Genomic DNA, 20462 nt, shown 5'->3' on the forward strand with positions numbered 1-20462 from the left:
GTCACCAAATGAAATTAATAGGCAGCGGGTTTAAAACAAACAAAAGGAAGTATTTCTTCACACAACACACAGTCAACCTGTAGAACTCCTTGCCAGAGGATGTTGTGAAGGCCAAGATCATAACAGGGTTCAAAAAAGAACTAGATAAGTTCACGGAGGATAGGTCCAGCAATGGCTATTAGCCAGGATGGGCAGGGATAGTGTCTTAGCCTTTGTTTGCCAGAAGCTGGGAATGAGCAACAGGGGATGGATCACTTGATGATCACCTGCTCTGTTCATTCCCTCTGGGGCACCTGGCACTGGCCACTGTTGGAAGACAGGATACTGGGCTAGATGGACCCTTGGTCTGACCCAGTCTGGCCGTTCTTATGTCCGGTCTAAAAGCGAGTGAACACCAAATACAGTCAGTTTGCATTAAGCAAGAGCTGAGTGATGAATGCTTGAAATTCTGTACAGTTCCCAGCTGTCGACTTGTTTGTCCCACTGTGTGTCCTATTTCTAGATGCATCCTGGGGGTTCAAACCCTTCAATCTCCTTCCTTGGACAGTTCGTAGCACCACCAAGTCTAGGCTCATCCAATTAAATCATCGGGATGTGGGCCATGCCGCAGCTGCAAACTTTCCTGCTTAGCGCTGTGCTTTTTGGCTGTCCATTTTAAAAGATCAACATGCTCAAGTTTCTGGCTAGGGAGATCTTCCCAGTGGCATCTTAGGGAACTGGACAGGTTTGCATTAGGCCAGGGATTATACTGACCTGGGAGATGTCCCAAACTGCGATCTCCCTTCAGCAGCGGGGGCAGCAGAGCTGTGAAAGCAATATCCTTTCACCGGGTAATGGAAGTGGAGCTGCTCTGGGCTAAGTTATAAACCCTGCATGCTGGTCTGGCGATTGCGATGTTACTGGGGGACTAGATTGGTTTCGTTTAATGAGGGTGCAGCTGTAAGGAATAACAGCTCCAGCTAAGCCATTTCTCAGCAAACACGTGAGAAGTCAAGAGACAGCGTCCGGCTGGGAAGAGGCCTGGGAACCAGATGGTAGCAGCTTCAAGGCCAGATCAGCTAGACCCCTCTAGCACAGGCCATTAAACGCAACACCCACACAACAAGCCAACACCCAGAATCAGACCATTGCACGGGGGCATTGTGGGGGAGCTGTTCAGGGAGGTCTTTGGGGGAACTGGTGTGTGCGAAGTCAGGCCTGGCTTGGGGAGGGCAAGGCCTTAGGGGGCTGGAGCACGACTTATGAGGAGAGGCTGAGGGAACTGGGATGGTTTAGTCTGCAGAAGAGAAGAATGAGGGGGGATTTGATAGCTGCTTTCAACTACCTGAAGGGGGGGTCCAAAGAGGATGGACCTAGACTGTTCTCAGTGGTGGCAGATGACAGAACAAGGAGTAAAGGTCTCAAGTTGCAGTCGGGGAGGTTTAGGTTGGATATTAGGAAACACTATTTCACTAGGAGGGTAGTGAAGCACTGGAATGGGTCACCTAGGGAGGTGGTGGAATCTCCTTCCTTAGAGGTTTTTAAGGTCAGGCTTGACAAAGCCCTGGCTGGGATGATTTAGTTAGGAATTGATCCTGCTTTGAGCAGAGGGTTGGACTAGATGACCTCCTGAGGTCCCTTCCAACCCTGATATTCTGATTCTATTAAGACAGGCCTGGGTATAGACTGTCTGTGATTTGAAATCCATTTGCCCCCAAACACTTTGTTAAAATAAACAAGCCTGGGGGAGAGGGATAGCTCAGTGGTTTGAGCACTGGCCTGCTAAACCCAGGGTTGTGAGTTCAATCCTTGAGGGGGCCACTTAGGGATCTGGGGCAAAATCAGTACTTGGTCCTGCTAGTGAAGGCAGGGGGCTGGACTCGACTCAATGACCTCTCAGGTATATCTCCATATATTTATTTATTTTAAGCAGCAGCTTGGTCGCTGTATTCAGCACTGGGCCCAGCTGCCGAAGGGAAGAACAAAACCCAGCAGGGTGCTGAAGCCCAGGGCCCAGGCGAAAAGTGGGACAATCCCAGGCCTCCGGGGCAGGAGAGCTGACGGCCTGAGGGTGGGGGCAGTCAGAGCGAGCTCCGAGATGCCTCTAGACCTGTCCCCGTGACACCGAGCTCTGCTAGAACCGAGCAGCCTCCACTGATGAGCCGCCTGGGAGAGAATGGCCACAGTTGGGGAAATCAGCTTCATCCATGAGCATCACATGCATCCAGCAGGGATCCCAGAGCCTGGCCTCGAGTCAGACCTTGGGAAGATGCTGCCAAGACCATCGGGTCTCGTGGGGTTTTAAGGACACGGAGGGTGCTGCGGGCAGGGCCAACGCTCTCATCCTTGGTTTGGTTTTCGTGCGTTCGGTTCCTGAGCCCGCAGGTGGCTGGGAGCTGGGCATGGACTTGCTTGTTCTCAGTTCTGGAAGGCAGCAAGTCGTGGCAGATGTAGGGCGTAGCTGCCTGGCAGCGTCCGAGGCGAGTTCTGCAGAGAGCAGGCGTCCCGACCGAACACAATTCTTCACGAACCCCCTGATTTTCCATAAAACCGTGGATGGAAAATTCTCCACCAGCCCTAACGGGAAGGCTCCCGGTGACTTTCCCTGCTGGTGGCAGGGACCAGCCGGGAGAAGATGCCCATGGAATGAAACAGGTGCGATGCAGCCACCCTGACTCCCATTCCTCCACATGGCCAATACTGCGGCCAGGCAGCCATCTGGCTCCACTTGTTGCCAGGGGCTGATTAGACTCATTTGTCATTCGCCACCAGCCAGGGCTCTGGAACAGGAGCCTCTCCCTGAGACAGGAGCTTCCCAGGACCTCTCCTGCAAGCGGGAGGGTCGGCCGGCTGGAGGCCCTGGTGGTGGGTCGCAGATCCTTGTTCTTTCTACCCAGCAGCTCAAATCCAGCTATGGCATGGCCGCGAGGGATGCCTGCTTGCTGGCGTACGAGAGCCGCGCCTCACTGCAGCTCCTGGGAGCAGGCATCCGCATAAAAACCCCAGTGTGGCATCTGGCTCCCACACCAGCAATATCGGCAGAACTCAAGGACCCATCCCTTCCCGGTAGCCAGTGCCCCTGCTCAGTGGGCAAAAACTAACCTCTAGGGGGCCAGTCCAGCCCCTCCCCCAGCCCCACATTCACCTAAGCTCGTGACAGAAAAATGTTTATTTAACAACAACAAAAATATTACAAGAGCGACACCAAATAATAAAGTTAAGCCTCAGAGGTCAGGGAGGGGGAGGGATGCAGAAAGTCCTTTGGGTAGGGGTCTGGACACAATGGTCTCCCTCCTAGGAGACCAGGACCCCGGCAGAGCTGGTCTTGGCTCCCGCCCCATCGGAGCTCTCCTTGGGCGGTGGCTTCTGGTCGTCCTCCCCCATCACGCGGATGTTGTGCTTCTCCCGGAACTCGTTCAGCTCCTGGCCCTTCGCCTGCAGCTGCTGGGTCAGGGTCTCGATGATTTTGTTGATCTGCAGGGTTGGAAGCAGGGAGGGAGGGAGTCAGTCAGGGCTGGGGTGCAGGGCGGGCACTGGCACGCACCTCCCTCCACCCCCCTAGGGTGGGCACACTTTTTAGCCTGAGGGCCACATCTGGGAATAGGAATTGTATGGCAGGCCATGAATGCTGACAAAATTGGGGTTGGGGTGCGAGAGGGGGTGAGGGCTCTGGTTGGGGGAGTGAGCTCTGGGGATAAGGAGTTTGGGGTGTAGGAGGGTGCTCTGGGGCTGGGACCGAGGAGTTGGGAGGGCAGGAGGGGGATCAGGCCTGGGCAGGGATTTGGGGCATGAGGAGAGGCTCAAGGGTGCAGGCTCCGAGCAGCGCTTACCTCAAGCAGCAGCATGTCCCTTCTCTGGCTCCTATGCGGAGGTGAGCCAGGCGGTTCTGCACGCTACCCCAGCCGCAGGCACTGCCCCGGCAGATCCCATTGGAGTGCATAGGAGCTGGAGCAGGGCCATGCCGTGGCTTCCAGGAGCCGCGTGGGACAGCCTCCGACCCAGCGCCCTGGCTGGAGCGCCGGAGCGGGACCGGGCTCCATGATGTGGCCCCCGACCCAGCACCCCAGCTTGAGCACCGGAGTGGGGCCAAGCCATGTGGTGCGGCCCGTAACCCAGTGCCCCAGAGCGGGGAAAGCCCCAGACCCCGCTCCCCAGCGGGAGTTCGCAGGCTGCCTTAAAACGGCTCTGGCCCGCGGGCCATAGTTTGCCCACCCCTGGTCTATTGCAATCCCAGGCTGAACACTGCCATCCGCTCCTCCCCATGTATGATGGCAGGGTCACTTAACCCCAGGCCTTGTTGTTTTTGTAGATACAGACTAACACGGCTACCCCCTGATACTTAACCCCAGGCCGGTGTGCATGGCCAGAAACCCCTTCACCACCACCCCAGTGAGGAGATCAGGGCCACACTGGCCAGGAGTGGGATATCGCAGGGGAGCGTGTGGCAGCGGGTCGGTCAGTTAGCGACGGGACAGCAGCTGTGCTCACCGTGAGGCAGGCACTGCTGCTCCCAGCTCCCTGAAGGGGAAAGGGAAGCAATGAGCACAGCCCTGCCAGAGACCAACGATGAAAATTAGGAATTGAGAAGAGCCCAAGCACAGGAGCCCGGACGCCTGGGTTCTATTCCTGTCTCAGTTACTGACTCGCTGTGACAGCCCGGCCTGGGAAAACGTGGGAACTGTAAGATTTTAATGAAAAATACTTGCGACTCAGTGTCCCCACTCACACTCTGTGCTACCCCCTGGATGAGAAGGGGTTAATTGCTCCTTTTGGACAAGGGATGGCTTGGTAGGGTCTCTCTGGGACCCAGGGCTGGGAGGCTCCACAGGGGCCAAACTCCCCCTGAAATCCAGTGGACACTGATCCTCTCCGGCTCTCTCCCTCAGAGAGCCCAATGGAGAGTGGTCCAGCACCTCCCCACTCCCAGACACAATGCCCTGTTCACCTCTGCACTAATCACATCATGGCCCCTCCAGCAAGATGGAGAAGATGCTCCATCACCAAGAGAAACAGGGTGCAGTCATACCAGTGGGGCTCAGAGCGTAGCGGGATTCCAGAGGAGAGCCTGTGTGGCCGCCTTTGGGGGCAGTGCCCTCCCCAGATCCTGGTGGTGCCCTGCACCCGCATTACCTGCTCTTTGTTGCTCTCCAGGGCCGGGAGGACCTCCTTGACCGTGCGCTCCACCAGCACCCCGCCCACCATGCGGTAACACTTGCGGGTGGGGTCCACCTCTCGCAACGTGTCGATGACCAGGCTGTGGGAAAGGCAGACGCTGCTGAAGTCCCTCCAGACCCCACAGAGACCGTACGGCCAGGGCTGCAGATCCACAGGGCCTGGCCACACGGGATAGTCTCAGGCCCAGCTTACCCGATACCCAGGGCCCTGTGTTCAGAGTCACGATGGGATCAGAGCCCAAGGCAAGCCCCACATGCCAAGGCCAAAGCCCTACATCTCCATGAGATGCTGCCACCATCACCCTGGCTATGGCTGGTAATGCCCACTAGGCCAGCGATTATTTCCAACGGCATGTTGGTTCTTTGGGTGCCTTCTCCCAAGGTCTCAGCTCTCACCATGATCTCCAGGCAGCCCAGCCCAGAACCTCCTTCCGCCCCCCACCAAGGGGGTGACTCATTTCATTGGCTGCTGTGCTTTCTCCAGGCACCCTAGCTCACCCGCCTACAGCCCCCAACAACCTGGACTCCAGCTCTGCCCCCTCCTTTCCCCATCTGGCCCCACTGACCAGTCCAGGAAGCACACAGTGGAATCCAATTCAGGATCCCCTGCAGGGAGAGCTGGCGGGCAAGAAGCAGCAGCAGGCAGGTGCCCGCGGGCAGCTGAAAAGGATGGCCCTCTTGGGGTGCCAGCTGGGACTTGGGAGACCCCAGTTCAATTCCTGACTCCACCAGAGTCCCTGTGCAACCCTGGGCCAGGCCCTCAGCGTCTCGGGGCCTCAGAGATTGGGGTTCTTTGCAAGAGCAGGGGCGGGGCCCGTCTCACCGGGCATGGCCCAGATACAGAGCCACTAAGATCAGGGCTACGCCATGTCCGGCTCGGCCCATGTGAGCCGTGGGGGATCTGGGAGAAGGGCCACGTGCAGCACAGCAGGGAGCCCCCACGGCACAGTTGGGGTCCAGGCGAGGCCACAGCAGCTGCCCCAGGGCAGCTCAGCGCGGGGGAGGAGGGGTCCGATCCTGCCCCACCTGTGCTCGTTCAGCTCCAGCTCCAGCTCTGCCGCCTTCGAGGCCAGGCCCCGCTGCTCCTGCCGCAGCCGGTTGAACCCGGCCACCACCTGCAGGGGGAGGGGAAGGTCGGGGGGGGGGGGAAGAACCCCACTCAATATACACCCCCCTTCGGGTGCGATGGACCAGCCCGAAATACACACACTCCCCCACCCCAATCGGGTGCGATGGCCCGCCCAGCACACACACGCCCCCCCCCCCCATGAGGTGCGATGGGACCCCCCGGCACACACACACACACACACACACATGCCCCCCCCCCGGGTGTGACGGGCCAGCCCGGCACACACACACACACACACACGTCCCCGTCCCCCCAATCGGGTGCGATGGGCCCGCCCAGCACACACACACACACGTCCCCCCCGCATCGGGTGCGATGGGCCCGCCCAGCACCCACACGCCCCCCCATCAGGTGCGATGGGGCCCCCCGGCACACACATGTGTCCGTCTCCCCCCCCATCGGGTGCGACGGGCCAGCCCGGCGCACACACACGTGTCCCCCCCCCATCGGGTGCGATGGGCCCGCCCGGCACGCGCACACACACACACTTCTCCCTCCCCCCCTCAGGTGCGATGGTCCCGCCCGGTACCTGCTCCGCCGTCAGGGCTTTGCCGGTGGATGGAGCTGTCGGTGCGCTCTTGCTCTTCCCACTGTCCGCCATCTTCCCGCCAGTTCTGCGCATGGTCCGTTCCTCCCCACTTCCGGGGTCACGACCTCCAGCGGACGGGAAAAGGGGCCTTTGGGCGCCATATTTGTTTGGGGCACGTCCCCTAGCGACGCTCCTGGGCCGCCCCCTTCGCTAGGGGCCCTTCCGGCTCGCCGGGCCTGGCTCCGCTCTCTGCCCCCCGCAGCCTTCCGGCGGCCTCGGGAACCAGGAGCGGCCTCGCCCACCCCGCCGGCGGCCCCGTCCCCGCGGCCTGCTCCATGTAACGGCCCCGCTCGCTAGGGGGGCGGAGCTGGGGGTGGGGGAGGGGCGGTACCTGCTCTCGGGCTCGCCCCGGGGGCTCGCCCCTGGCAGTCAGCGCAGGCTGGGTACGGCCCGTCGGGGGCCCCGCCCCGGGAAGGGGGAGCGGGGGGTGCGGGGTACGAGGCGGGAGCGGATCTGATCTCGCCATTGTAGTTCTGTCCATCCAGAGACTGAGATTTCGCTGCAACAAAATAGAGGTCCTGGGCCTGGGTTTGTCCATTAAAAACTCCGCCCGTGTGGAGGCCGGTGCAGCCCCTGGGCTCTCCGCAGAGCTCGTGTCGCCCCCCAGAGCCCCACAAGCCAGAGCTGAAGGGGGAAGGGACTTGGGGTCAAAGGGTTCAAAGCTCAGATTTGTGTCGACGCCGTTTTGGCCTCAACAGCAAATGCCCATCTTGGCTAATGGACGCCTTTATTAACCATACCACACCCCTGCCCTTCGATTATCTTGTTCTCGCTTTCTGTTCTCCGTAGATTCTTATGCCATCGTGGTCCTCGCCGGCGTAGGAGCGCCTTCCGGTCATGCCTTAAGCAATTGCCTGGCATCTGGCACGTGTGGTTTGTTCTCTCACCCTCTCCCTTGGAGAATAAGTGTGTGCAGTGGAGGGTTTTGCTATGATAAGGTTTGTTTTATGGTTGGAGGCAGGTTGTTGGGGGTATTTTCACATGCACGTTGCTCTGTGTTTGTGTTGGAGAAGACCAGCTCAAAGTTCGCTGAGCAAATATCACTGTGCCCTCCCATAGCTCCTGCAACCAACCCCCGGGAGGCCAGACTTGACCTTCCTGCTGTTGCTGAGATAAACCACTGAGCAGCAAGAAACTGGTTTCTTGTCTCTGGCTGCCTGAGCCACCTTCTTGGGACCAAGTTTCTAGGATGGTCCGTCCAGGAAGTCTCTCAGGTCAGATGTTCAGAGAAAGTGGCTGCAAAAGGGACATGAATCTGGATGAAGAAATATTGGTGTTTGTTGGCACAGGTATTTTGGAAAGCTTCTCAAGGACTGTGCCAAGCTGTGATGCTGAGTGCCGGGCTGGTGTGTTGTGGTAGGGTTGTTCATGAGCATAGAATCATAGACTATCAGGGTTGGAAGGGACCTCAGGAGGTCATCTAGTCCAACCCCCTGCTCACAGCAGGACCAATCCCCAACTAAATCAAGCATTGGGCTGGCCAGGCTGGTGTGTTGTGGTAGGGTTGTTCACGAGTGCTGGGCTGGCCAGGTTGGTTTGTGGTGGTAGGGTTGTTTCTGAGCACCATGCTTGTTTGTTGTGGTAGGGTTGTTCCTCAGCACTGTGCTGGTGTGTTGTGGTAGGGTTGTTCCTCAGCACTGTGCTGGTGTGTTGTGGTAGGGTTGTTCCTGAACACCAGGCTGGTTTATTATGGTAGAGTTGTTCATGAGTGCTGGACTGGCTGTGCTCATAGGTTGTGGTAGGATTGTTCCTGAGCTCTGTGCTGGTGTGTTGTGGTAGGGTTCTTTGTCAGCACTGGGCTATTCCTATTTCCCATTATTATTATTATTATTATTATTTATTTTCTATTGAAAAGGGAAACACTGATCTTCTTTTAACCCCCCCCCCACCTCCACCCATCACCCCGGGCCGCCATCAGCAGGCCTCCAAGGAGTGGGGTTGGTCTGGGCTTCTCGCTGCAGCGGTTGAACAGAATCGTTAACCCCCCCCCCTTTCCCTGCGCATCCCCCAGGCTCAGAGCAGTGATCCAGACCCATCTGTGCCCGCTGCACCGGGCCTTTCGCCAGGCTCCCGGGAGGCAGCTGCGAAGGATCCCATCCTGCACAGCCAGCCGCAGGTACAATGGGCGGGGTTGTGGGGAGTTGGGCACCTGGGGAGGGTTGGAGGAAGCTGATGCCTGATTCTCTAAGGCCTAGGCATAGGCGTCCTGTCCAAGGCCGTCTCTGGAAGGACCCTTTACAACACGACCATAGAAAGCTGGGCTGGAGCCCAGAAGCTGCAGCCGTTTGCCTCTCCTCGATCAGTCTGTTCCACTCTCCTCTTGTTCCTGGCCCCCAGCCCTGCCCTGCTGTCCTGTGCCCCTTGGCAGCCTGGCATCATGGCTGCCATTGCGCTGAAGCCCCTCATCGCCGTGTGCCAGCTCACCTCCACGCCCGACAAGGAGCAGAACTTCGCCAGCTGCTCACAGCTCATCCAGGAGGCAGCACACCGTGGCGCTTGCATCGTCTTCCTCCCCGAGGCCTTCGACTTCATCGGCAGCGACATGCAAGAGACCCTGAGCCTGGCCGAGAGCCTGGAGGGGGCCCAGATTCAGCGCTACGCCGGCCTGGCCAGGTACGGTTCTGTACGACGGAAGAGCAGCACAGGCGGCGCTGCGAGATCCCTTTCAGGGCCAGGGCAGGATTGGGTCCACTCGCTTAGCCCGGCCTTGTTCAAATGGCCTGCGTGATGGGGCTCCCGCCCCATCCCTGGGGAGCTGCCCCACGGCTGTACTCTGCTTTCCAGCCAAATGGTGATCCCGCACTTCGTTTCGCCCTGCTCTCACTATTCCACCCCCGTGTACCGCCCTGTCTATCCCTCATCTGCCTGGAGCTTGCTCCCCTCGCTTTGAACCTTTCCCCATTGTTCCTGAACTCCCTTCACTCTGTCATAATCGCTCTGGAAGCAAGGGACTCGGTGTGGGACCCAGGTGATGGGAGGGGGCAGGAATGAACTACCCTATTTAGTGCCAGATCTCTGAAGGGTTAGACCCTCAAGGAGGAGAGGTTGGATGTGACCCGAACCCCGTTTGGAAGGGCCCTGGCGGGGCTGATGGGGCTTGTGGTCCCTTCTCAGGCCGGGTGGGCAGGGGATGGCAGGAGAGGCAGCAAAGCGAAGCTGGTTAGGGTTCACTGCAGGCCTCCCAGCCTTGACAGCATCTCTCTAAATGGCAGCGTGGACCACAGCCGCTCTCGTTGGGACAGGCTGTGGAGCCCGTCTGCTTTGGCTGCCGGTTCGGGCATTGTCCCCATCCAGTCTGCTGGGCGGGGCTCAGTCCTGTTCCTATTGGACAGACGTGGCCGGCAGTAGCCGGCAGACGGGCCAAGCGCTGAGTGAGCTATGGAACCAGCGCTATCCGCTGGCGGGGCCTTGGCAGGGCGGGCGCGTGCAAGCAGGGAAGTGTGCGAGGGAAGCTTGCCCTGGGCTGCAGCCGCTCTGGGGGTTGAGTATCAGAGGGGTAGCCGTGTTAGTCTGGATCTGTAAAAGCAGCAAAGAGTCCTGTGGCACCTTATAGACTAACAGACGTATTGGAGCATGAGCTTTTGTGGGTGAATACCCTCTTCTGGGGGTTGAGGCTGTCAGGGTCCAGAGCCATTGCTCGGGCATGTGGGGGGCAGTGAGGGCCCAGGGAGGGCTCCAAGCTCCTGTGTAATGCGGGTGCATCTCTGCCTGGCAGGGAGTGTGGAGTGTGGCTGTCTCTGGGTGGCTTCCACGAGAGAGGCGAGGACTGGGCCAGCACCCGGAGGATTTATAACTCTCACCTGCTCCTGGACCCCACAGGTGAGAGCGTTGGGTGCTGCGCCAGCCCCTCCCTGCAGGGAAATCTCCTGGCACTGCCCTGGCTCCGAGCCCCTGCCATTGTGGGATAACTGATGGATGTGAAGGGGTCACTGCTCTCTGCCTGTTGTCCCGTGCCTGGTATGGGCACAGCTGAGAGGGCCAATCTACAGGTCAGACTGTCAAAAACTAGGCGGATGCTCCCACACTCGGGGTATAGTCTAGAATTAGATTTAACCAGAGCTGCAACAAATGTGTGTTCCTGCATCGCCATAGGTTTCAGAGTGGTAGCCGTGTTAGTCGGTATCAGCAAAAAAACCGAGGAGTCCTTGTGGCACCTTAGAGACTAACATGTATTTGGGCATAAGCTTTTGTGGGCTAAAACCCACTTCATTGGATGCATGCGGTTCTCTATGTATAAATATCTTCCTACTGTATTGTCCACTGCATGCATCCGATGAAGTGGGTTTTAGCCCACGAAAGCTTATGCCCAAATACATTTGTTAGTCTCTAAGATGCCACAAGGACTCCTCGGTTTTTTTTGGATCGCCATACTAGCTTAACCCGGAGCCGCAGACAGTCCCCTTAGACATTCCAGCCTATGTCACCACCCAGGCAGACTAGACTGCTGTGAGGAAAGGTTATTAAAACAGATCAGTGGATGCTCAGGACCTTAAACCAAAGACAACACTGCAGCCAATCCTTTAGTAAACTAACAAAAGATTTATGAACTAAGAAAAAGGAATGAGAGTTACTAAACGGCCAAAGCAAATAAAAGTTGGATGAAACTATGTTATCCAAAATGATAGCAGGATGTTAAATCTGCTCGTTGTCTATAAGTCTCCCTGGGTTGGCCAAATAGTTTTGGGGACCTCCGTCCATTTATTTGAAATTTCCCCAGTTAGAATTCAGGAAAGAGGTGGTGAGGGGCCTTTGGTCTCCTCTTTCTATCTTCCACCTTTTTGCAGGAAAAATCCTGGCTGTGTCACGAGTCAGACAGTTCCACGGCGTACGTTCTTTGCCATCAGTCCTGGATGTGAACTACAAATTTTGCTGGCACCTCCTGTGCACATGCAGTCTGAGGGATCTTTGGGGCAACATGCAGAGGCCCCTATTTACAGATTTTGTTATACCCGAAGAGCCAGCCTGTGGGCGTTTCTCAGATAGACAACATGTTTGAGTTACAAACATATACCAGAATTTCATAACTCCACACACAGTGTCAATACACACATTATAACAGGATACTAATACTCAGCGGCTTACAACTTTTCCAATGATCCCTCACAATACATACTTTCAACAAGATTTATCACACTTTTGTAAAAGTGGTGACCATATTAGTATAGACTGTCACCTTCCCCTTTAGACAGCATCACACACATGCTGGCAGCTCGGGGCCAGGGCATGAACCAGATCCCTGATTCATCCAAGCTGGGAAGAAGGAGGCAGTGTGGGAGTCAGGACTCCTGGGTTTTATCCCCAGCTCTGCCCTTTGCTGGGGACATCCCTTCCCCTTGCCTCCAATGGGGACAATGCTGCTGACCCACCTCCTAGAGGCTGTGGGGAGGAGTCAGTGGTGGGGTTGCAAAGCACTTGGAGATCTCATCTGGCCAGCGCCACAGAGCCTGGGGTGTTGGCCCTTTCCCCTGACCCCCCCTTCTCCTAGAGGCGGGGGAATGCCCATGCTGCCTGCAGTCTCCTCTCCCCCTCGTCCCCAGGGCACGTCGTGGCCACGTACAGGAAGACCCACCTCTGCGACGTGGAGCTGGAAGGGCGAGTGTCTATGAAGGAGAGCAAGTTCACCAACCCCGGGCCTGAGATTGTGCCGCCCGTCAGCACCCCTGCTGGGAAGGTAGGAGCCCGGGTGCGGTAGGGAGGGGGCGCTGGGCAGGGTGAGCCAAGATCTGAGACTCTCAGGCCAAGCCCCGTACTGTCGATCTGGAGCGACGGCGCCAACAGCGGGGGTGACTCTGGACTTAGCTGAGAGCAGAGCAGGGCTCTAGCAGCCACTGATCCTGAGCCCTTATGGCTGCCGAGACAGAGCCCTCAGCATCTCCCGTTCCTCTGGGTAGCTCAGGCTGGGCTGGGCGGGAGACAGGTTTCCCCTCTGGTGAGGATTTCTGAGAATTCAGAAATGTTTCCGTTGGGAGTTGAGGCCTGGCTGGGTCATTGCTCAGGGCCCACGGCCACTGCCTGCCCCAGGTAGGATTGTTTCATGGAAAATGAGAGTTCAAAGGGGGGGGAGGGAGGGAGAGGAGTGCTCTTGCATATGGGGCTGGGGGAGCCCTAGGCCCAACCGGGAGCCCCAGTAACCTGTGCTGACTTCCTTGATTCCCTGCCACAGCTGGGGGGGAGGGAAGGCGTCTCACTGGGCTGAATATTTGGCTGGCGTCACCATATTTGGTACAGGTAACCGCTTCCAGATGTAGTGGCGGTATCGGGACCAGTTCCCTGATTTCACTAACGCATGACAGACTACGGGGGCAGCATGCCCAACCCCCTCCCCCAACAGTGACCATGACGCACCCTGGTGTGCAGTGAGGCTTTATGCCTGGCCCCAGTAACCCCTGGAGCATGAGGACCGATGGCCCACGTCATTCTGATTCCTGCTAGTATCAGTGTAGGTGCCATCCTGGCTCCCATCCCCTGACTGATCTCTGCCAATGTCTGCTGCAGTGAAATCCTGCAGCAGTGAGTTCCGTGGGTCATTCTTGCAGCTTTCCATGGGTGGCCTGTACAATGCATCTAGCGCCCTTGGGTGTTTGGGCACAGGGTAAATTGGAGCCCAGTTGGCCTTCTCTCTAGTGAATTGGGTTTCCATTGAAGCAGGCACAATCAGGCCCTCGGATCCCCCCCACTTTGGTGGCAGTTGTTGTGCAGACAGGGCCGGAGCTGCCCTGGGGGCGAGTTCTGGAGCCTAGGGCAGCTGCGGCCCTTGCTTGGTTGAGGCCCATCACTAGCAGCACCTATGGGGATCTGTGTCATTCGCCGGCTCACAGAACCCCTCTTCCTCCTCCAGGTTGGCCTTGCCATCTGCTATGACCTGCGTTTCCCAGAAATCTCTCTGGCGCTAACCCAGGAGGGGGCAGAGATTCTCACCTACCCATCGGCCTTCACGGTGACCACAGGCTCCGCCCACTGGGAGGTGAGTCCAGCCCTGACGAGCAATGCAGAGCCTGTGTATATGAGACCACCGCGCACTCTAGTGGGCGTGCAGACATGTGCACACGTCGCCCTTAGAACAGCTCCTGACCATTAGAAGAAGTGTCAAGCAACACGTCCAGCTGAGACCCGCTGGGGAGATGATATGGGGGAAGCCTGGGCTCAGAGCCTCCTGCCAATAGCCCAGAACTAGCCCAGGGGCTGGCTAGGGGGGTTGGCTGGTTGGAGCTTGGCGGGGAGCGTCCGTGGTGAGCACCCCTGCCCCTCTGTCCGCCCCGCTCAGGTGCTGCTGCGAGCCCGCGCCATCGAGACCCAGTGCTACGTGGTGGCAGCAGCTCAGACCGGAAAGAACCACGAGCGCCGCACCTCCTACGGCCACGCCATGGTGGTGGACCCCTGGGGCAGCGTGATCGCCCAGTGCCAGGAGGGGCCAGGCCTGTGCTACGCCGAGATCGACCTGGACTACCTGCGCCGCATCCGCCGGGAGATGCCGGTCTGCACCCACCGGCGGGCCGATCTGTACGGCAGGGTCACTGTGCTGAAGAAACCCCCGCCCCCCTGAGGGGCTCCCCCCACCCTGGAAAATCCACCACTGCCAGCCAAGCCCTGCAACGCTCCGTGATCAGGGAGCAGAGACCCCTCCCGATATCCCCTCCCCACCCCGCACAGACCCAGTGATCAGTCACTGATTCATTTAGCAATAGGATGACTGGCTGAGCTGGCCCGAGGGCTCTCCCAGTGTGTGCTGGGCAGAGGCGCCCTCTGGGGGACAGCATGGAACTGCAGCACAATTCCTGCTCCAGGCCCTAGCGAAAACAGAGCATTTCCCAGGGGTGAAGGGAGCAGCTCCCCCTGAGCCTCCGTCGGCCCCCAGGCAGCCACCCTGCGGAAGGTGCATTCGCAGGGGGCTCCCGCGGCTGAGCAGGTAGAGGGAGGAAGCGGAAGTGAGGCAGCTGCTGGCCACCCCCCAGCTCTACGGAGAGGTTCCCGGGGCTGAGCTGAAGTCACAGCTCAGCAAACGCTCGTGTGTACCAGCTCCTGAGGGGTCCTGCCTGCTGCCCTTAGCACTACTTCCCACCCCCCTGCCTGGGGTCTCCGTTTCGCAGCACGGGGAGAGGGGCTGATGTCCCGTCCCCCCCCCCCGGGGCAGTTCCTGTCATTCATAACTAGTTAGGAAGTTCTAAGAGTGCAAAGTCACTGCTACTTCTGAGCATATAGGGTGGGCCTGAGTCTCCCCTGGGCCTCAGCAAGGGATGGATTGGCCTGGGCTACTTCACCTTTAGAGTTCCTGGGGTCCTGGAGCAGGGAACTGCACCCTGGTTATAGCCCCTCCAACGCTGCTGAGAGACCTTGGACAGGTCCCTTCCTCAGTTTCCCCATTGTCCTGTGACACTCACGTGCTCCACGATCCTTAGGTGAAAAGCTCCATGTTAGCATGAGACCCAGGCAGCTGGTGAAAGGACAAATGACACTTAGTAATTGAAGTAATGGGCAGCCTAGAGGGCTAAATGCTGGCCACAACCCTGGCATAAAGCAGAACTGGATAATCTTTGTGCTATACCTCTCCCCCAGGCTCAGGGCCCCCTGCCTGCCAGCCATTATCTCCCCTCCCCATCCCAGTGCCTTGTGGTAGCTCTGCCTTGCATCTAAGCTACTGTCCCTGTGTGTGTGTCACTTTCTCCTCCAAGCCCACTGGCCCTATGGAGAGCAAGGCCCAAAGACCAACCGTGTAGCAGGAAACATGTTCCCTGCCCCAGTAAAGGGACTGTCTCTCAAGTGGTTAGAGCTGGAATCCTGGCTTATATTCCCAGCTTGTAATGACTTCCCTGGCCTCTTTTATGTTACCTGCAGGGAGCCTGTCTGTTCAGGCAGGTGCACCCAGCGTGAGACCTTTGGGACAGTACTTTTGCGGTGGCCCTTGAGTTTGCCTCTAGAAACCAGGGCCAAGGCTGGATTTCCTCCCAGGAAGAGCATGAGGGTTCAGTTAAGTCATAATAGAGAATTGTGAGTTGTATGGGGGGAGGGGGAGAAAGAGGGTCCAGCCCTAACCGAGCTAGGTCTAGTGGCTGAGCCAGTGCAATTAATCAAGGCCCCACTTACATCATCTACAGGCTGATTTAAATCCAGGGGGGCAGTTCATGGGTGGTGGACCTAGTGGTTCAGGCTGGCTGCAGACTCAGGTAGACATTGCTAGATGGTTCTGGCGCTGATCAGCAGTGAAGAGGGGCATTCTCTAGCCATGCAACCCACAGGGCCCCTGCTACTCTCAGCTCCTTTTCCCCAGCACAGCATCTTTCATTGAAGTGCAGCTATGACAATAATGAGGATTGCACCTTTACCAAACCGAAGAGGGGGAACAGCAGCCCCCCAGCGAGGGCAGCCAAGCACACCCGGGGCCCAGCAGCTTAACGTGTCTCTGGGGCTTCGCTGAGCTAGGCCAGTTGGGATCTTACAAAGAAGATAAACGTTACCCTGCCCAGGCAGATGTGCTTCTGCAGGGCTCAAGGTCAGCCCGGAAGGAAATGGAAAACCAGAGGCCAGATGAGACACTTCAAAACAAAACACCCCAAACAGCTGGAAGGGAACGTACATGACCCAGCAGCAGCAGGTCCGTCTGACCCAGCAGCCGAGCAGTAACGAAGCAGACGAGATGCAGTAGATGTTTATTTCAAGAAAACTGAAAGCTACACGGGGATTATGACTGTTATATTGGAAGTTTAAAAAATACAGAAGAGTCACAGAAATTACACAGTTTGTGCCAGAATTGTCCTTAAAGAGGGAGGTGTGTGTGGGGAGGGGAGGGGGTCTACGCGCTCTCAACTGAGACAACCTGTGGATAGAAAATGCATCAACACACACACACCAAACAATCCCATTGAGGCATGAGGGTTGCAGCCCGCAGGGCTATCACATGCCCTCTTCCTTGGATGGGGACTTGGTAAGCACAACGCCCTTTCTTGTCCCTCTGCCCATGGCTGGGTAGGGCAGCAACAATTCATAACAAACATTCCTCCACCCCGTGTGCACTGATCTGGCTTCCAACAGTCTTTCAAGGCACAGATCCTCAAGAGTACTGAGGTGTGTATCTCCCCTTGGGAGTTGGGCACCTACATACCTTTGAGCATCTGGGCCGATAGGGAAAACACCCTGCAGCTCAGCAGAGATGTGGGAGGGTGGGAAGAAGAAAATCAAATCCAGAAAAATAACCCTCAGACCCATTTGTTCTCCTTAAACTCAGTGTGGAATTGTGTGGAGCTGCTTTAGATTTGAGGCTCCTAAATCCTTGAGTGTCTACTTGAGTTACCAGGAAAAGAACTGGGGAGGAAGAGAATTTTCCAATTAAAATGCACTCGATGCCCCTGGCAGAGCGGTACTCAGCGTGACCATTTCAATGACAAACCCACTCAGCCTCCAGGCGCCACATCTGGCCCCAGGCTCAATGGAGCCTGGACATCATGTTACGAAGTGGGCATGTAACTGGCTATGTCTGTCCTGGCACCAAGTTCTGGGCTCGAGAGGCGGGAACAAGGCCAGAGGCCTGTTACCAAAAGGTAACAAAAGTCATCCCAAAATTTAAAATATGCAACTAAGCCGGCCACCGGCCCCAACCCGCTCAATGGCCTCTGGTGTCCTGCGTGCAGGGGGGGAGGCGCTCGGACCACAGCCGCTAGCGTGTTCTTGCTTTATCCAGCTCAATCCCCATGCTGGGCGAGGGCTCTCTCAGCTGTGGGGATCATAAGGGAGGGGCAGGCCGAGGGCCAGTTCTGAGACTGTTTGTATTACAGCAGCCCCGAGGTGCCAGGTGCTTTGCAAACAAACAGCTTGCTGGCCCCACACTGTAACTAGACAGGCCAGCACCTCCTACTCGCGCCTGTTGGGAGCAGCTCCTTCCTCGTGGGATGTCCAGTGCCAGCAACAGACAGACGACCCAGCGCCAAGGAGCAAACCGGCAATACCTCCCTGAGTGGATTTTTCCCCACCTCTAGGTTCCCAGCTGGAGCCGTAGAGCTGGGCAGGGGGAACAAATTCATCTCACAAACCGTCCGTTATAGGGTAGGATCAAACAGGAGCTACCTTCTTCCCAGTTGGGAACGGGCCCCGTGCCAAAGCGTTACTCTGCAACCTGCGGAACTGCATCCCTCCCCGCTGCCCAGCCCACCCCTGCGTCCCGCAGCCAACCCCACCGCACCGCCACTGAGCCTGACCTGGTAGTAGCAAGAGGGAAACATTGGAGCATCGTCTGTGACATGGGCCAGTGTTGGGCGCTCCCCAGCCCAGACCCTGCTGCTGTGACACTGCCCCAGAACATCCCAAAAGCCCAGCCCTGCCCACCTGCGCCCTCACCCTGCAGGCAAAGGGAGTGGGGATGCACGTCTCCCTGTGCAGAACTCTCCTGTTGGGTCTGCAAGCATCTCTCAGCTCCGGGGGGAGAGCAGCTGTGGCTGGACCAGCTCTATGCATCAGACAGCAGCAGGGCAGGGCGCCCCTTGCTCAGGTTTCCTCTCTGGGATCAGAGGCCTGGCAGGGATTGTTGGGAAGGGGATAACAAAGGGAGAAAGGAACACTGACCCCACAGCTCAGCACGAGCTCCGTTGATGCAGCTGTTACTCCTGAAACAAGCCCGCCCGGCCTCAAGCAGATGGTGCCACAGGGCCACGCCAGCAGTCACCTTAGCTCAGCCTCCCTCCTGGCATCCCACGCTGGAAAGACACCCAAACTGGCTACGGGCACACCCGGCAAGATCGCCAGCTGAGTGCTAAGTGGACTGGTGGGAACGGGCTCCCATCAATGGAGGCTAATGCCACAGGCCCCAACCCCTGCAGGCTGTTCATTCCACACGCACACAGCTCCCGCTGCGCTCGCTCATTTTTATTAAAGTGAATAATCAAGAGCCCCACCTCACTGGCCCATCTCCGCCCTGCGTCCCCCACACGCACGGGGCCCCGGCCCCACAAGACAGTTTTGCCTTTTTTTAAAAAGAAGACCGTATAAAAGAAAAACCAGCACAAGAGAACCCGGGGCAGAGGGGGGACAGGACAGAACGCGTGAGCACCCAGCGCTCCTGCCGGCAGCTCTCCCTTCCTACCGCTGGGCGGTTCGGCGTCCTCTGGCCAGGCTCCCGGAGCAGAGGGGGAGTTGCTCTCTGGGTTGCCCCAGGTATCATGGGCTCTTGGCCGGGCTGGGGCCACCAGAGAGCTGGCTAACTCCTGCCGCTCAGGCAGGTCCCACAGTTACACAGCACTTGGCAGGAGTTTGCTGGGGCTCGGTGGGTTTTTAAATGATTTTTTCCTTTTAAAAAAAACGAAACGAAACGATTGGCTCCCAAAGAGCGGCCAAGGCCAAGCCCGGGGGAGGGTCAAGGGGCCGTGTGCAGCATTAAGTTCCGCAGGAGTTTCTGGCGCCCAACCTCATAATCCTCCTCGTCCACGTTGACCAGCAGCTTGATGGCCTCATGGCCCACGGCTTGCTTGAGCGAGTCCGTGATGAAGACGCCCTTGAGGGCCTCCAGCAACGAGCCGTTTATGTAGTCGCGCCAGAAGGCGTCGAGGTAGGTGAGCTCGGAGAATTTTATGTCACAGATGATAGAGCCCAAGTCCCGGGATTTTAGGATGGTGTTGGCCTGGTTGAAGCGCTCAAATTGCCGCTCCAGGGGATCCTGCTTGTTGGAGAAGACGTTGCCCTGGAGCGCTGTCTCGTGCTGGCAGTACTCGGCTCGGACTCGCAGGCGGATGTCTGGGGGTGGAAGGCAGGGGAGGACAGTTAGCGAGTTCACTGCAACCCCCCTCTGCCTGAGGATCCCAGCACTCCGCGCCCCGGGGAAGGGGTAGCTGCCCTGTCCAGATGACACAGAGGGGAGGGATGTAACCCAGGCCAGGGCCAGCAGTGGAGCTCAAACTGGAACCCAAGAGTGGCCACTAGCCCCCACCTCACTGCTCCTTCCCCACTTCACCATGTGTGTCACCAAGCATTGGCTGTGGAGAGGTGGCTCTGGTGGTGGGTGGGGAGGCGGGACCATAGGTCCTGGCTATCGGACCCAGTCTTGCCTCTCCCGTGTGCTGCGTGCCTAGATATCATGGCAACCAGCACCAAACCCAAGAGCCAATGAACAGTCACAAATATCAATGACAGCTGGTCTGTTTCCAGCTGACAGGGCATTGCCTTGTGCCCAGCCCTACACTCATTGCCAGCAGCATCCCCACTGAGCAGGAGCTGCTGGACGAGCCCTTCTCCATAGACGCCTAACTGGGTGCTGAGCTCTTCCGAAAATCCAGTCCAGAGAGCTCGATTCCCAGCTCAGTATCACCACCCAGCGCGCTGCAGAGACGCCAGCCTGTCTCCTCCAACCCCCAACCCCCTTCTGCCCATTTGGATCAGCTGCGCAATCCAAACCTGTGCCCCGTCACTGGCATCCGGACACTGCGCTCTCACCAGACAGACCAGGTCAGCGGGACTGCCAGCTCGGAGCTCAGGGCGCTAAGTGATCACGAGCGCACTCAGCGGGCCTTGCTGTAGTCGAGCACCAGGAGCTTTCCCTCCACGGCAGGCACCATGGCCAGTTTTTTCTTGGGAATTAAAACATGGGCCCAACTCAGAGTGGCTGCTGCCCTCC

The 20462-nt window shown here is 57.9% G+C and overlaps 3 protein-coding genes across 11 annotated transcripts in view; 1 reads left to right on the top strand and 2 right to left on the bottom strand.

The window, feature by feature from the left end:
• Window positions 1–3133: 3133 nt before the first annotated feature.
• Window positions 3134–7009, bottom strand: PFDN2 (prefoldin subunit 2). The gene is made up of 4 exons (XM_005293738.4): window positions 6812–7009; window positions 6180–6268; window positions 5110–5233; window positions 3134–3453 (listed from the first exon to the last, which is right to left on the bottom strand). Exons 1-4 carry the CDS (start codon window positions 6902–6904, stop codon window positions 3274–3276), a joined length of 486 nt encoding a protein of 161 aa, XP_005293795.1. The 5' UTR covers window positions 6905–7009; the 3' UTR covers window positions 3134–3273.
• On the top strand, window positions 7008–16599 carry NIT1 (nitrilase 1). 5 transcript variants are annotated; one of them, XM_005293739.4, is made up of 8 exons: window positions 7008–7148; window positions 7661–7809; window positions 8883–8987; window positions 9209–9484; window positions 10587–10690; window positions 12409–12542; window positions 13710–13835; window positions 14136–16599. In XM_005293739.4, exons 2-8 carry the CDS (start codon window positions 7802–7804, stop codon window positions 14412–14414), a joined length of 1032 nt encoding a protein of 343 aa, XP_005293796.1. In that variant the 5' UTR covers window positions 7008–7148; window positions 7661–7801; the 3' UTR covers window positions 14415–16599. The 5 variants fall into 5 exon arrangements, with proteins under 5 accessions (XP_005293796.1, XP_005293797.1, XP_042699299.1 ...); XM_042843365.2 differs by having other exon boundaries at window positions 7146–7254; XM_005293740.4 differs by lacking the exon at window positions 7661–7809 and having other exon boundaries at window positions 7016–7148.
• DEDD (death effector domain containing) overlaps window positions 16504–20462 on the bottom strand; it is a 42685-nt gene continuing 38726 nt past the window's right edge. For all 5 annotated transcript variants that reach the window (XM_065573839.1, XM_065573838.1, XM_065573840.1 and 2 more), the window contains one exon: window positions 16504–19585. In XM_065573839.1, the coding sequence (XP_065429911.1) occupies window positions 19209–19585 (377 nt within the window). In that variant the 3' untranslated portion in view covers window positions 16504–19208. The remainder of the gene's footprint in view (window positions 19586–20462) is intronic.

Source organism: Chrysemys picta, chromosome 20, assembly GCF_011386835.1.
Source record: "Chrysemys picta bellii isolate R12L10 chromosome 20, ASM1138683v2, whole genome shotgun sequence".
NCBI lineage: Eukaryota > Metazoa > Chordata > Testudines > Emydidae > Chrysemys > Chrysemys picta.

Bases quoted from the DNA above. Each gene is read 5' to 3' on its own strand.
- PFDN2 (XM_005293738.4), bottom strand. From the start codon at position 6,904: ATGCGCAGAACTGGCGGGAAGATGGCGGACAGTGGGAAGAGCAAGAGC. The intron at 6,269-6,811 runs GTACCGGGCGGG...CTCCCCCTGCAG, and splicing joins AAGCCCTGACGGCGGAGCAG to GTGGTGGCCGGGTTCAACCG. The intron at 5,234-6,179 runs GTGGGGCAGGAT...CCTTTCCCACAG, and splicing joins CTGGAGCTGAACGAGCACAG to CCTGGTCATCGACACGTTGC.
- NIT1 (XM_005293739.4), top strand. The intron at 10,691-12,408 runs GTGAGAGCGTTG...CCTCGTCCCCAG, and splicing joins CCTGCTCCTGGACCCCACAG to GGCACGTCGTGGCCACGTAC. The intron at 13,836-14,135 runs GTGAGTCCAGCC...CGCCCCGCTCAG, and splicing joins CAGGCTCCGCCCACTGGGAG to GTGCTGCTGCGAGCCCGCGC.